At 37.2% G+C, this 15271-nt stretch overlaps 2 protein-coding genes across 4 annotated transcripts in view; one reads left to right on the forward strand and one right to left on the reverse strand.

The window, feature by feature from the left end:
- Positions 1-207: 207 nt before the first annotated feature.
- The window catches only part of LOC122649817 (auxin transport protein BIG), a 39995-nt gene continuing 24931 nt past the window's right edge, over positions 208-15271 (reverse strand). For 2 of the 3 annotated variants that reach the window (XM_043843061.1, XM_043843058.1), the window contains exon 15: positions 15087-15222. The gene's annotated coding sequence lies outside the window, so the exon portion shown is untranslated. Of the gene's footprint in view, positions 226-15086; positions 15223-15271 lie in introns of those variants that run through there. The other variant, XM_043843059.1, reaches the window with a different exon arrangement.
- Positions 8613-9592, forward strand: LOC122649818 (dof zinc finger protein DOF5.4-like). The gene has a single exon (XM_043843062.1). It carries the CDS (start codon positions 8646-8648, stop codon positions 9588-9590), a length of 945 nt encoding a protein of 314 aa, XP_043698997.1. The 5' UTR covers positions 8613-8645; the 3' UTR covers positions 9591-9592.

Raw genomic sequence — 15271 nt, forward strand, 5'->3', positions numbered from 1 at the left:
ATTACCTAATAAATAAGTCTCCTTTCAATGATCCTAAACTGGGATAATGCCAAGTTGAAATAAGGAGAGAGTTTTCATACACGGCAGTGCATGTGCACGGTTGTACTTTTAACTGTTGGATGAACATGATCATGTATAATGCACGGTTCCTCATCTCCATCCAACGGTTATAAATATGATGGTGCACCATACACGGCCGTACACGAAACCTTTTGCCTTAAAATAATTATGAGTCTATTACAGAGTGAACACATACAAGTCTCTTTGAAGTATAGTGGTACCCAACTGACCCTTTAAAAAAACCAATGTATATTTGTATGATCAATTATACATCTTATCTTAAAAAAGAAAGGTAAAGACAATCCCTACCATTCAAAGAGAATATGAGAAGAAAAAGATAAACAGAGAAAGAAAAAAAAGAATAAAAAAAAATATAAATAAAAGAAAAGATAAAGGAAAGGGAAAAGAATGAAATAGTTATATATTCGATTGAGAGAAGATAAAATAGAAAAGGCCAAAGAATAAATAATTTAATTGTTGCTTTCAGAAACGTTGGATATTGTGTTCATTAAACAAGAAATTTAATTAATATTAATATTTTTTATACATGATTATTAAGGGGATATGATTGTCTTTAGGTTTTGTACCTAAATTTGTACTCTATTGGGGATAGGACTAGAAATCTTGTTTATAAAATCGTCACACCATGCGTTATTTGGAATGATGATTTCAAGACACAAATGCGAGTGAACATACGGTGTATCCATAATATAAAATCACACAAGAATATTATTTGTGTCATTGCTAGTTGATTGGAAACAAGATTCTCCTTTATAGAAATTGATTGGTCCCTTAACTTGAGAGGTCCTTATTGTTGCGGTTATGCATCAAGGGATTTCGGACACCAATGATTCATGTCTTCATGACTATATATCAGTATATTGGATTCATGGTATTTGATTATGAAAGAAAAAGTTGCTCAACATGCAATCTACTACCCTACTGGAGAATATCGAGGAGAGATAGATTTGTGTATATGATTGGACAAAAATCTGAATTCAATAATGCTTTTGTGAGGTATTTATAATTTGTTTTTAAAACTAATAATTTTTTTTACTAATAGCATTAATTTTTTTTAATATTTTAAACATATTCTCGTACAATTGCTAGCATATATACTCTCCATTGGCATATTCGATGGACTGGGATTTTGACAATAATTTAATTACATGTTCTATAATCCATTATGTGATATTGTTTTAGTGGATGGATTGATATGCAATTAATTTGATTAAATTGTGAATTTCTATTTGTTTGGAAAAATAATGGTACAAACTTATCTATTAATGTCCACATAATAATATTAATGAAATTAATTAATATTATATGGTGTTTAGATTAGATAAAATATCCAATGGAATCCTACCTCTTCCAACTTTATAGCATACACGGACACTAGGAGATGACAAGGTCACTTGTCATTAGAATTTAGAATTCGATTGGGATTCAGAATCCCAAACTAATTCTAATTGGTTGGCAATCCACTTTATTAAAAGGGGAATGGGAAGGTAAGGGTGTCAATCAGTTTGGTTTCAAGAATTCTGTACAATTTCAGTTCAGTTCAGTTCAAGATGCAAAATGCATAAACCAAAATTAAGAGCAATACCTTGGTCTCAAAACCAAAATTGTATTGATTTGATTTCAGTTCAACAGGGTATTTATTCAGTTGAGAGAGAGAGAGAGAGAGAGAGAGAGTTGCAAGGGTGCGGAGAGAGAAGAATTGATTTTTTTTTTAAAATTTCTATCAATAAATTAGCTGATTCTAAAGTAGATCAAATAAAGTGAATCGATTGAGAGTAACCAGCCGATTATTTGTGAACAGCCATAAATTTGGTTGGTTGGAGACTTGTTAGTTGAAGTTCATGCCCCTGTGGAGGTCCAGGGTTCGATTTTCCTTGTCACATTTGTGTCATTAAAATAACACCCTTTCCCTCTCCCCTTTGGTAGTCCCAAAAAAATTAGTGCTTCAAGTAGGATCCAAGTTATTGAAAACCAAAAGTGCACTATTGGGTACATTAATCAGATTATAAAATAAAAAAGGATTTTAAGGGGTTTATAGAAGGAGAGGAACATTCTCATTCTCAATTAAATAATTCAAATGATCAAGTGTAGATACTACCCCTTTTAAAAAAATTCAGGTACTATAAAATAAGAACATAAAATTAATCAAGAAAACCCTTAACACAATCAAATCATCATAATGGAACATGATACACTGCTACGGATTGAGTTATTTATTTAATTTCGGTACTTAGTCCACTACATTAATGATAGAATATTTTTTTTGGTAAAACATTTATGATGACCATCCAAAAGAAGGGTATTGAGAATAATCTACACATTAAACTGTTGATTCATATATGAAAGACAATTGTTTCATCAGTTGGTTAGTTTTTTGCCATTAGAGCATAAACTCTTAAGAGATTAATTGTTTCGACTGTGTTCACCATGTGCCATAAGGCACTCCCTTTCTCTCCTCCCTCCTTTTTTTCATTTTTCTTTTTTAACTTTCTAATATGTTTCAAGAGAGGTTAACAACTTGACTGATTCGTTGACAAGAATGGTTTTATCAGTTTCATGTACGACGATCTAACCTAATTATGATCCATAGATTTAGAAGATGTGTTCTTCTCCATCCATGCATTGTACATGATGAATGAAATAATACTCTTTTGTACCCAAAAATGTAAGATAGACGTTACCCCATACAAAAATTCATTTACGGAATACACTTGGAAACGAAGACTTGTGGAGAGAGCAAAAAAAAAAAAAAAAAAAAAAACAAACAAAAACTATGGAATTCTCACCACCACCAAAACAATATCTCTAGTTTTAACTAAATTCTTGAGAGGTTTTAGGGTGCAGAAGTTGTCCCTCCTTTTCTAGGGGTACCCTCTACCATTTTCACCAAAACAGGCTACAGATCATACATACAGATAAGAAGAATAAGAAGAGGAAGAAGAAGAAAAAACAAAATACAATAAGACAAGACATATTGAGATACCAAAAATATAGAGAGGAATAGGGGTGTCAATAAAGCCCGGCTGGCCCGAACCTGCCCGAACCCGCCCTGAGCCCTGCCCGGGCCCGACCCTGATTTTTTTACCCTGAGGGCGGGTTTGGGTTTAGTTATAGTCTGACCCTGGCAGGGTCAGGTCGGGTCAGGGTTTAGATCCTGGGCCTAGCCCGGCCCGGCCCGACCCGACCCTATATTAATTATAGGTATATAATATTACATATATATATATATATATATTATATACTTAATATAAGTATTTTCTTGACCAAAAAAAAAAACAGAAGAGAATTGTACATAGATAACTACTAGCTTTGTCATCATCATGAAGTGGGAACCCATAAAAAGAGTAGATCATCTACTATTTTGATCAGGACCATAAAAAGAGTCACTGACATGATTGTTATTTAGTTGTAGCCCCTATAAGCTTCCAGGCCTATTAAGGGGACATTGTTACAATTGTAGAGAGAGAGTTTATACACACGCCATTTTTTTCAACATATTTATTAGCTGTCCCATAGGTTGAGATCCTATGTTACAAAAACATGGTCTAATGAGACACGTGGATGGTGCCATAAATCAGGACCAACCCGACCCGGCCCTGACAGGGTCGGGTCAGGGTTGAGAGTTTCTTGACCCTGACAGGGTCGGGTCAGGGTCAGGGTCAGGGTTAAGGCCTCTAGGGTCGGGTCAGGGTTTAGGCAGGCCCGGCCCAACCCGACCCATTGACACCCCTAGAGAGGAAGAGAGAAAGAGAGAAAGAGAGAGAGAGACGTTGATGGCTACCAGACACCTAAAACAGAAATGATATTGAGCGGCTGAGCCCCTCCACATTCCACAAAAGCCCAAAACCAACCCACATGTGCATGTTGACGATGTTCCCTTCTCTTTCTCAGTCTCTCTTTCTCCAATTCGACTCCTCTACTACCGCCTGCCCCTATTGCCGTGTGCACTCCACACACAAGCAACGAGGAATGTACAATCTTACCCCTGCCCAAGCCCTGTTCAAGCGCTTTGCCCGAGCAGGGGTAAGGTGGTATTTTTCATCGCGCTTGTGTGTGGGGACTCATTGCAGTACCGGGCAGGTGGAAGTAAAGGAGTCAGATCCCTCTTTCTCTCCATTTCTATATGGGATCTTTGTCCCCTCCAATTCTCTGTCCGACCCAGTTCCTATAATGAGGAGGGCACAATGACCACCCTACCCCTACCTAAACACTCTGCCCGATTGAGGTCCAACCCCTTATTATTGGCATCGAGGGAACTGGGTCAGGCAGGGAATTGGAGGAGATAATTTTCCTTCTATATGTAACTCAATCAATCAATGGTCTAGACATACATATTTACCATTACAACGAAAATTAACACATATTTTTTACTACCGAAATTCATAACACCTCTCCACCTTTTTTTTTTTTTTTTTTTTTTGTTGGATCAATATCCATATAGATTATATAGAGATTTTTTTTTGGGTAAAATATAGATTATATATAAATGTAAATAGATTTCTTTGTGGGATCGATATCCACATGAAAATCCAAATTTATATTAATTTTTTTAATAATAGGCTGATACAATCAATCAGGATTCAGGATACGAATTTAAATGCCTCTTTATATCCCGAGTCCACACGGCAATCCTAAATTATTAATTTTTGATGGATCGGATCAACTGTCATTTATGATCTCAATTCTAATTCGGGGGAGAGAAGATTTGGGTATCATTGTCATTTTCAACATAAAATAAGGCATTCAATGCTTGTAACTTAATTTGTAATTAGAATAAGGGCAGGTCATCACCAATGTGCCCATGTAGAATAAAATCTCCCATGTTACCCAAAAATAAATACTAATATCTCCCATGTCCAGACTGGGAGCAAAGGAGGAAACGTCACACGGTTATTTATATATAGAGAAAACCCACAAATTAGGAAAGAGAGAGAATGTTATAAGCTACATGACACCACTAGCTTGACCATTATTTCCCTATAAAATAAATATGCAAGGGATCGTCGTCTGGTCATGTAACAACAATGTGGGAGCCAATGAGAATGCACATACAAGAGCATCAACATAGATGTAATTTTTTATTTCATAAGAGATAGAATGGTACTTTTACATGATCTTGTGTCTGAGTATAGGAATCGCGCAATCAGATAACTTGTTTTTCTTGGGGCCAAAATGGGCAAAAATATTCAAACCTCAAAAGTCCCAAACTGCAAGCAACACTTTTGATTTTTCTTAAAAACTCTATTTCGAATAGAATTGAGTTGAGTCCTCAAAGTAGGTTTTCTGATTTTTTTGGTTTTTCATTTCAATAAAAGCCTTGCTTTTCTGCTATTTGGAGGATACTGTGGCAGATTTCAATTATTGAATGGGTAGGACACCATGTGTTCGGAGGAGTGGAATATTTAAAGAAAATCCTTTAAATAGAATATGTAAGAGAATTTCATGGGATGGGAAACACAAATATAGGTTGGGGTGTGCACTTCCATTTTTGTGTTAACATCGCAAGGATCTTTTTCCCTTATTCGAAACCTTGAGGGATGTCAATAAAAAAATTCTTTACATAAATTATTAATATAATAATAGATTTAAGGTTTTAGGTTCTTTACATGGCTTATCTAGGAAGGGCTTCTGGTATGGTCCACATAGTTGTGCCATAATTCGTAATGTGTTGGATTGGCTGCACATCTCCATGAATTGGTATTTTCCTTTGTGTTTTCAATTATTTATTTATTTTTTTTAGCAAATTTTTTTTTTATTTATTTATTTATTTTCCAAAATTTTCAAAAGCTTAATTTATGGATTTTCAAATATTTATTTGGTGATCTAAGCCTACTTTGTTAAAATGTGAGTAGGGGTCCTACTTCCTAGGGGAATAGCTAGGCTCTAGTTTTTTAAGAAAAAAAATTGGTCCCATCTTGATATATCACTAGGTAGATACTAGGATCGCACATATTTTCTAAATATAGAACATATATAGATAAAATATGTATAACATACAAAATTCATGTTTAATTATTTGGTATTTTAAATATTTAGGTATAAATTATATGTCTACTTTAGCATCTTAGGTTTTCATAGGAGACGGATTTCTAATCCCCTCCCTCCCCCTGAAAAATGCAAGGAAAATAATACATAAATACGATAACTCAATCGTATCTCAACTAAATAGGGTCAGCTACATGGATCCTTATACTCCAATCAACTCTATTGGATGTCATATTTGAATATGTCATACCACCTCAAATGACTTTCTTGTAGTTTATCATGTATTAGAACTATTCCCAAATCAATTCTAATTTAAACTACAAATCTATCTCAACATCCTCATTTTAGCTGCACTGAAATTATCTATATAATGTTTCTTAATTACCCAACATTTTACTTGTTGGAGTGGAGAGTACATTTCTTGCTCGCAGGTCTCTGGAGAGGAGAGGTTCTTGCTTGCAGGTCGTTGAAGAGGAGAGGTTCAGAAGAAGGAGATGAGCTTCAGTTTTAATGAAAGGGTAAAAACATAAACTCACATCTACCGAAGGATATTTTGACCAGTTAAGAATTTAGTGCCTACTGGCATCATCACTTAACAGACTCATACTAATGGACTGGGACTACTTGTAAGACTATTTAAAAGGTAAAGGAGGCTCGAGTCAAGTTTCAAATCGTATGGAAGGGGGTGCAATCGGGCCATAGTCCAGGGGAAGGCTATGTAATTTATGTTATAAATTATTAATGGTATTCATTTTATTTTTGGGAAAAAGATTTCTTCACATCTAATGCCGATTTCGATATGAGCATGCCCAATATTTTGCATAGTGGAATATTGATATGGCAATGCTGATTAGCCACATGTTAAATTTATATCAAAATTCAATATACCATTTCATATCACCCTTATTATATATATGGTCTCGTGCATCCTTTTGGTAGGACGAAATTTCGCTGCTACACTAGTAGCAGGAATGTTCTTGCTACCAGGCTGGCAGTCAAGGAAATGGAATCTTAAGGGGTATTTTAGAAAATACTAAAACCTAGGAGGGTATTTATGAATCCAAAGGGGAAGTGAATTATTCCATTTCTATGGCTGCTGGCCTTGTAGTAGGAACATTCCTGCTATAAGTGTAGCAGCAAATTTTTTTCCCTTTCGGTCGTCCCAAGCTTCTTAATTTTCTTATTTTACCATTTGATAAACTCAGATTGATCTAAATTTTGACATATTAATAAAGAGCTATTGGTGATCTGTCGTCAAATTAAAAAACTTGGTCCTCATGCTGTTGATGTAAGAGGAATCTCCCACACACACCAATGGCAGTACCTCGGATGCATGATATCATTAATAATGGATCCACAATAGTCCAAAAAAAAAAAAAAGAGACAGAGAAAAAATGAGGACCGTCAGATTGATGCCAAACCAACATTGTTGAAACGTTTTGTTAGTTTTTACCATGATGAAGTGATGAGAAACTGCGAATTGAAGTCCAAAAACAGAGAGCTTTGGATGATGTTTTGGGATTGGGCCCCGCAGATATTATCACTCTGTACAGCAGAGTACTGTATCATATAGAACAAAGGATGTATACACCTTGGCTTACCCTCCTCAACACACAACACGTACAGAAACAAAAACTACTCTTCTTCAGAAATAAATACATAAATAAATAAACTCCGAAACTGTACATCCCCACCCCATACGTAGTAGTACTACTCTCCCCCTTTTATGTTTTCCCTTCCCATGCAACACTTCCAATACTTACTTGACAGAGTTGCTTCTCCTACTTCCACTGTTTTAATTGTCACGTTCCACCTTACAGTAACAACCACTGCTAACAATCATTGGTCACCTCCAAGAAAACCTAAAAAATATATATATATATATATAATTGATCACACCTGCCAATGGAACGTCGCTACGTGGCTTATCTCTCCACCATTCACTTTCAACTGTTTGGCCGACAGCAATCGTCTCTGTTACCCGTACACGTGTATTACAGGGACAGACCCATCATCAGCCGCACACACATTTCTCTGCGCCGGCCTTATCCAACAAACAAACCGTGTCAAATTGCTCAAGTAAGAGGTGTATGGCTTTAGTTACCAAAAATACCCCTACAAGGCTGTGACACAATACAACTATACTAGTAGGGTTATTATCGGGTATTAGACAGTAGGATGTAGACCATGATGAAATACCCGTTTCCTTTCTTTGTCAATTGAGTCAAATTCTGAGATGTCAGGCAGTTATGCTCTAAGAGTCATTTGATCAGAGTTCTAGGGCCAATTCTGTAAATATGAACTTAAAAAGATTTCAAAACACTATTGAGGATATTTGTCTGTGTTTATGGTTGTAAAGCCTGCTCTCCTCTTCTCTCTTTTCCTCTACTCTCCTCTGCTTTGCTCTCTCAGTTCAAGCTGTCGGTGACTCTTTAACTGAGAGAGATTTATAAGGTTAGAAATTTAGAATTCATTACCGGAAAATTGATAAGCTTTTTCTTTGAAATATCTCCTGAAAAATCCTAGAATTCGATTGTGGCAATTTGTACCGTAAAGAAGATTTTACAGGTGAATCGAAAATGCAAGATTTTAGGGGGATGGGGAGTGGTGGAGGAGGAGGAGGAGGAGGAGGAGGTCGGATCTTCGTTGGAGATCGGAGAATGCGTCCTCACCCGAACCAAGCCTTGAAATGCCCACGCTGCGATTCGATCAACACCAAATTCTGCTACTACAACAATTACAACCTGTCACAACCTCGTCATTTCTGTAAGAGCTGCCGGAGGTACTGGACCAAAGGAGGTGTCCTCCGCAACGTTCCCGTCGGCGGTGGCTGCCGTAAAACCAAGCGATCGAAGTCCAAATCCAACACAGAACCTCACAAGGAGAGGAAATCAACAAACTCACATTCCAGTAGCGAGAGCTCAAGCCTCACAGCCACGACAAACGAAGCAGCTTCTGTGCCTTCCACATCGAGCTCTGCAATAGCAGCAGCAACAACAACAACAACATCTGCAGGTTTGGTTAATTTTCCTGATTCAAGTCTGTTTGTACCTCACAACTCTAACCTGAACACCAATTTCGAGGCGTCGATGTTGGATAACCTCGAGCAAGCGTCGGACGGTGGGATTTTTCCGGAAGCGGGGAGTTTTACAAGCTTGATGACGGGTTCGAATCCGTCGTTTCTGGGATTTAATTTCAACGATATATTGCCGTTTCGGTTGCATCATCATCATCAACAACAACAACAACAACAACAACAACAGCAAGAGCAGAAGATGACGACTTCCATGGGTGAAGAGCTGAAGATGCCAGAATTGACGGCGGGGTTGATGGATCAAACGGTGCCGGTAGGCTTGGCTGAGATGCAGGGGAAGAACAGGAACGTTGGTGGAGGAGGGTTGATGGGGTTAGAATGGGGGAGCAGTGGAGATCAAGCGCTGTATGACTTGGGAGGTTCCATGGACCAGAATTATTGGGGTCAGAATCAATGGGCTGACAATGATCACCCTCTCTACCTCCCCTAAACTCCCAAAAAAAAAAAAAAAATCCACTCACCATTTTTAAGTTTTTAACAGGTTGAAACAGGGGAGAATGAACAGAGAGAAAGATCAGAAACTATGTATTTAATGTAAATGTTTTATTTTAGCACTTTTTTTTTTTTCTTTCTTTCTTATATTGTGGATGTGCTTAGAGTTTTGGATTGATCATGGTGGTTCGTCTGCAAGAGTACTGCAACTAACTTGCATGGTTTTCTTTTTAATTTCCCTTTTCTTCTTTTTTTAATGGTGAGAGGGAAGAAGATGTTATTATGACAAGATATTTACTTTTTCTTGAATCTAAATATAGAGAAGAAATAGAGTTGTTGCTTCGTCTTCCTCCCTCCCTCTGCAACTTTGCTGCTGCTGCTCTCTCTCTCTCTCTCTCTCTCTCTCTCTCTCTCTGTGAAAGTATGTTTTACTAATAAGTAATCCAACTCATCTTCTCATCACCGGAGGTGTGTGTGAGTGCACATCTATCCGCCACGTCGGTGTGTGAATGGTGATGACTGATGAGATGACGTGATCATTAGAAGACCGTACGACCATAAATATCCCGGGAAGGAGGCGTGGGGAAGTAGTCGATGAGATGATGCCATCCATCCATGATTCTCTCTTTCTGATGTGGGTTTTGGGGAGAGTGGGGCCGTTGGGGGGGGGGTTTGTGTTGCGTGTGTTAGTGGGGACCACATATCCGTCGGGAGCACCGACCAAAGGGCGCCTATCAGACCCCATGTGGCCGATGTCGTATTGAAGGACCTCTCCATCACAGCAGTTGCCCTTAATGCATCCGTCCGGATTGGCAGATCACAAATCTTATGGGTTAGGTTGTCAAATCGTGTCGCTCTCTAAAATGGTCGCACGCTTCGGTCTGGTTTTAACGGGTTTTTGTTTTTAACATATATTGGGTCATGTTAATTAAACCGGGTTCATAATTGGTCTGTCTAAATTTTTTCCATGGTTTGATTGGGTCATATAGAAAGAGAGAGAGAGTGTGTGTGTGTGTGCTGTGGGACAGTCGGTTTGTCTTGTTCAGTTTTTGTTGTTTGCGATGATAGTGTATGACTGTGTTGAGTGAGTGGATGTTGAGTGGTCCTCAAGACTAAAGAAGCCAAAGACTGAAGAGTGAGAGAGAGAGAGAGAGAGAGAGAGAGAGAGAGAGAGAGCTCAACTCAACTCATGTAATGGGTCAGGAGAGGGAACATCAACGTCATGGGTGATGATGGTCTCTTAGAATTAGTGTTGTAGTGTGGAGAGAAGTGTAAGGTGAAGTAAACAGTGGGGAGTGGGGATAGTAGGAAAGGACAGCAACTCTTCTACACTCCTGAATGGATGAAACCCTTATTGCATGTGCGCATGCTGTTGGAGGTGTGGGCTATGATCGATGAGGGCCTGAGGGGGTGAGAACTCGAAGGAAGGAAAGGAAAGGAAGGAGGGGGGGGGGGGGGGAGGGGGGCCTTGATTGATAGTGCCATTAAACTGTAACTATGGTCCACTATCTCTCTTAAGTCATGTCATCTATTGTAGGGACTAGGGATGCGTAGGAGTGGGAGTGGGAGTAGGACCCAATTAGCATTAACATTGTTTTCAACTGACGTATCTACCCTTACAGGGTAGAAGAGGAATTGATTTGATGGTACAAATATACCATTCTTAGTAAAAAGGGTATATGTATATTTCTGGGCAGGCCTAGACTTGGTCTATATCAAAGAGACTTGTGTTAGGGGGCAGCATGAAAAGGGCAACATTCTCTAGACAAGAAGAAGCAGCTTCAACTCAGACCACATTTCTTCTCTCTCTTAATTAAGGTTAGGTTTACTCAGACCTAACTATTCTACCAACCAAAAACCTGTTTGGACTTAAAACCAGTACTCATCAATTAATCCTGGTTTTCCTACTTAATTTGGTTCTGTTTTGTAACAAGAGCTTACATTAAAATATAGATAATTGTTTTGGTTGAAAGATCTGCAGATGTTAATTAATTAAGGCTGTGAATATTGTTGGACCAAGAAAACAATGACTATACGAGACAATAGAAAGAAAAAGAAAGGATCAAGTTTCCCTCCACCCACGGTGAATGGGATTTCATTCATTGAGGAGCGAGAGAGGATTGGAATGGATATCGAGAAGGTATTTTGGAACATACCGTATCCCTAAGAAGGGTTTGTGAACCCTAAGATGGTGGGTGAACCGTCATCTATGGGTAGAAGAAAACTTTGTCCAAAAAACTATCTTTACGCATACATCTAAGTAGGTCATTCAGTTTGGGATTTTCAAATTTTGCCGGAACAGCATGCACGTACAATGTACATGTAAGGACAATTTGTAATTAATGTAAATACACAGTGTGAGTAACTTAATTACTGAGATACCCCTACCTATCTTCTACAACTCAAACTCAAGGCAAAGCCTTATTATCCTAGCAGCTGGGTGGGATGAGGTTTCTATGTAAGGTCCTCATCAATCTCTATCGACGTTCAGTGATCTGTGTCTAAATCGTCAACCTGGCCAGTTGATAATGTTGCAAAATTGGCCACTGTTGTCTTTTTTTTTCTTTTCTTTTTTTTCACCTTCAATAGGTAGATAAAGATGTTATTGAATTATCAAAAGCAACACACCCAAGACATCGGAATTATAAAATTCTTTAAACCATGGAGTGAAAATAAACCAAGATGTCATTCGTTCTAATAACATAATTTTTATCAAATAATAATAATAACAACATAGCCTTCTGGGCTAGAGAGTCTGGTATAATTCGCCTTGGTAAAAAAAGCCCAAAAAATAACTCAAGTTCATATTGATAATCTTGGATACTTTTTCTATTCATTAAACATGTGATGCTATCATTTTTCATTTACCAAAAATAGATGGGGATCAGAAGGTTATCTACATGAATCCTTAACCCTCCAATCAGTTCTTTTCAAAATCATACTTGATACAAGGCCTATGATCTGCATGTCTTGTTGGATCAGGCAACTCAACATAGAGGTGAATTGGTTCAGAGAATAAAATTGACAATTAAAACTTATCTTACCCAATGACCTTGATGAACCATCTAGGATTGAATGCAATCTAAAAGGGAGGTGAATTATGTTGTGACCAAATTAAATAAAATATAACAAACAAAATAAAAACCCAAAATTAACCCTAACAATATTATATAATAGTAAATCATATAAGAATAATATAAAGAACAAATAAAGAGAGTGATATAAAAGATATTACCAACTACTTGATGTAAGGTAGACGCAAAAGGGAGAGAGAGAGAGAGAGAGAGAGATAGAGAGAGAACAGTGCACACACAAGGATTTAAAATGGTTCAGACCAACTATCTTACATCTACTATCTTGATAATAGACCAAAGATTTCTCCACTATCTGATTACTTTTTTCAAGCAAGAATCAAACCCTTACAACAACTCAATCATTGTTTCAGATTGAGCATCTGGACTATTCTGATCAAGGATTTCCACCCAGACTACACATGCCAATGATTTCTTTTTTAAGCCACACAGGCTTCCTTTTACAACAAAAGACGTCTTCTTCCTTCGAGTCTAATACTGTAACACCTTTTAAAGCACATTTTGATCAAAACAAGATGATTTTGCTTTGAATTATACACGTTGAAGCACTTGTTCTTCAGCTTTTTCTCAAGATAATGTAGCACTTAAACATAGTACACACAATAACAACTTCTTCAAGATGATGTAGACAATAAAGCTCAATCACAACAACTTTTTTCAAGATGATAAATCAAATCAAACTTCCATACCAGTTGTTGTTGTGTTTTGTTCTATATTCTTTGATATAAAGCGACTCCACCTTTTTATAGACAAACGAACTAGTTATTAAACTAGCCATCAAAGTCAGACTCAGTTTTTCTTTAGTTTTCATTTTCAAGAGAAACTAATTATTGGAGAACCACTTATAATTCAAAAATTATTGAAAATATTAATCCATTTTAGTCTCCAATATTCCACTTATAATTTCCAAGAAAAATTAATTGTTGGAGAACCACTTATAATTCAAAATAGTTAGAAATATTAATCAATTTTAGTCTCTAATATTCGACTAATAATTTCAAGAAAAACTAAGTGTTGAAGCTCATCAACATTAGAACAAGATGTTTAAAAGATCCACTCAAGTAATTAGAGTCCAAGTGATCAATTATTATGAGTCCAAGACCTTTCAACTTCTTAACCATGCGACATTAAACATTATCACATAGAAGACTGCATGATAGTCACAAACTAAAGAACGTGACTATTGAGACTCAAGACTGTCACTCTCGAACATGCACAGAAGTTGGTCACGAAAGACTGTAGCATCAATCGTCTGAGAAGACTTAGAATAATTTTGATATCCCAATTAGGCTTGTTTGATCATCCCCTGTTCATGGAAGACCATGGAAGTCAAACGTAGATAATTTTCTAAGTCAAACCACTTAGTTTCTTGGATTTTTCATCGAAGTCATTTTTGGGTTTTTATAACTTGTTAATCATATACATTAGGATTACAAATATGTACTAATAATAATAATCAAAACTCTAGTGGTGTCCTTGAAAATATCCTTCAACTTGATGTAACTTTTAACCCATTGATTTTTCAAGCCACAAAAGACCGTCCCTCGTACACGAAATACCATATTTAGCAATTCTTCATTCAATCAACATGCATTGTTCTTTCTTTAATTTTATATCTTAGGTAAAATCAAACTCTCAGCACATTAACATACATGTTAATAGAACCTTTTAGATCCAACAAACCTTAAATGAAACAATGACCACTTTGGATTTTAACCCCATAAGAAAAAAGAGCGAGTTTTCCTTCAACCATAGTCAATGGGGTATCCATTGACCAAGGCCTTTGATTGGTGTTCATACGGGATCGCATACAATATGGGGTATGTTCGACCATTCATAAATGGGAAGTGGAGCAGATTTTTATAGCCATTGATGGGGTCGGTCCTTCACTGTGACGCGAAGGAAAACTTATTCCTAAGAAAAATATGCATGTTTTCAACTTAGAGCCTGACCGAACCATCCATCGAAGATTTACCCTATCTGAATTGTCACACCACAATGCGTAGGGTTTGAATCAAATCCTCCACGAAGGGTTCTAAGATCTTAAAAGACGACGAAATATTAGGATTCTACTGCAGTCATCCATGCTCATCCATGCTTAACTTTCTCCCTAATTAGCTTTAAGTCACTTTGAAGTATACAGAAATTTGGTGGCCTATGCAGATGGCAAAATGCAATTGTTTCGATCTGTTCTGTCGTGGCTGCCTTCGTATTAAATTATCACGGTGAAGAGTCGTTGTTTAGTGGCAGAACATACAGTCTACCCTGTCCTGCCACCTTGGCTGCTGAACATAGAATAGTTTTGCAGCAGCAGATCGCCTCAGACAAATAGAGGGGTTGAGGAGAGGAATTAACAAGTGACTGGATGAACACCAACAGGCAACAACAGCTATAGCTTCGGGGAGAACTATTTTTCATTACGAAGAACTGTTATGTGTTGGAAGCAAACTTCCACAATTTGGAGGTTAGTTCAAGATTTCTAATACAAACGCCCTTCACTTGAACCTAATACATCTTAGCAAATCATTAATCACAGAACAATATCCAAACCCCATTAAGTTGGGAGGGATAAGGCTGAGTTTGTTGT

This window comes from Telopea speciosissima, chromosome 2, assembly GCF_018873765.1.
Source record: "Telopea speciosissima isolate NSW1024214 ecotype Mountain lineage chromosome 2, Tspe_v1, whole genome shotgun sequence".
NCBI classification, from domain to species: Eukaryota; Viridiplantae; Streptophyta; class Magnoliopsida; order Proteales; family Proteaceae; genus Telopea; species Telopea speciosissima.

What these genes read in the sequence shown, in the direction of transcription:
- LOC122649818 (XM_043843062.1), top strand. Translation starts at nt 8,646, where the DNA reads ATGCAAGATTTTAGGGGGATGGGGAGTGGTGGAGGAGGAGGAGGAGGA.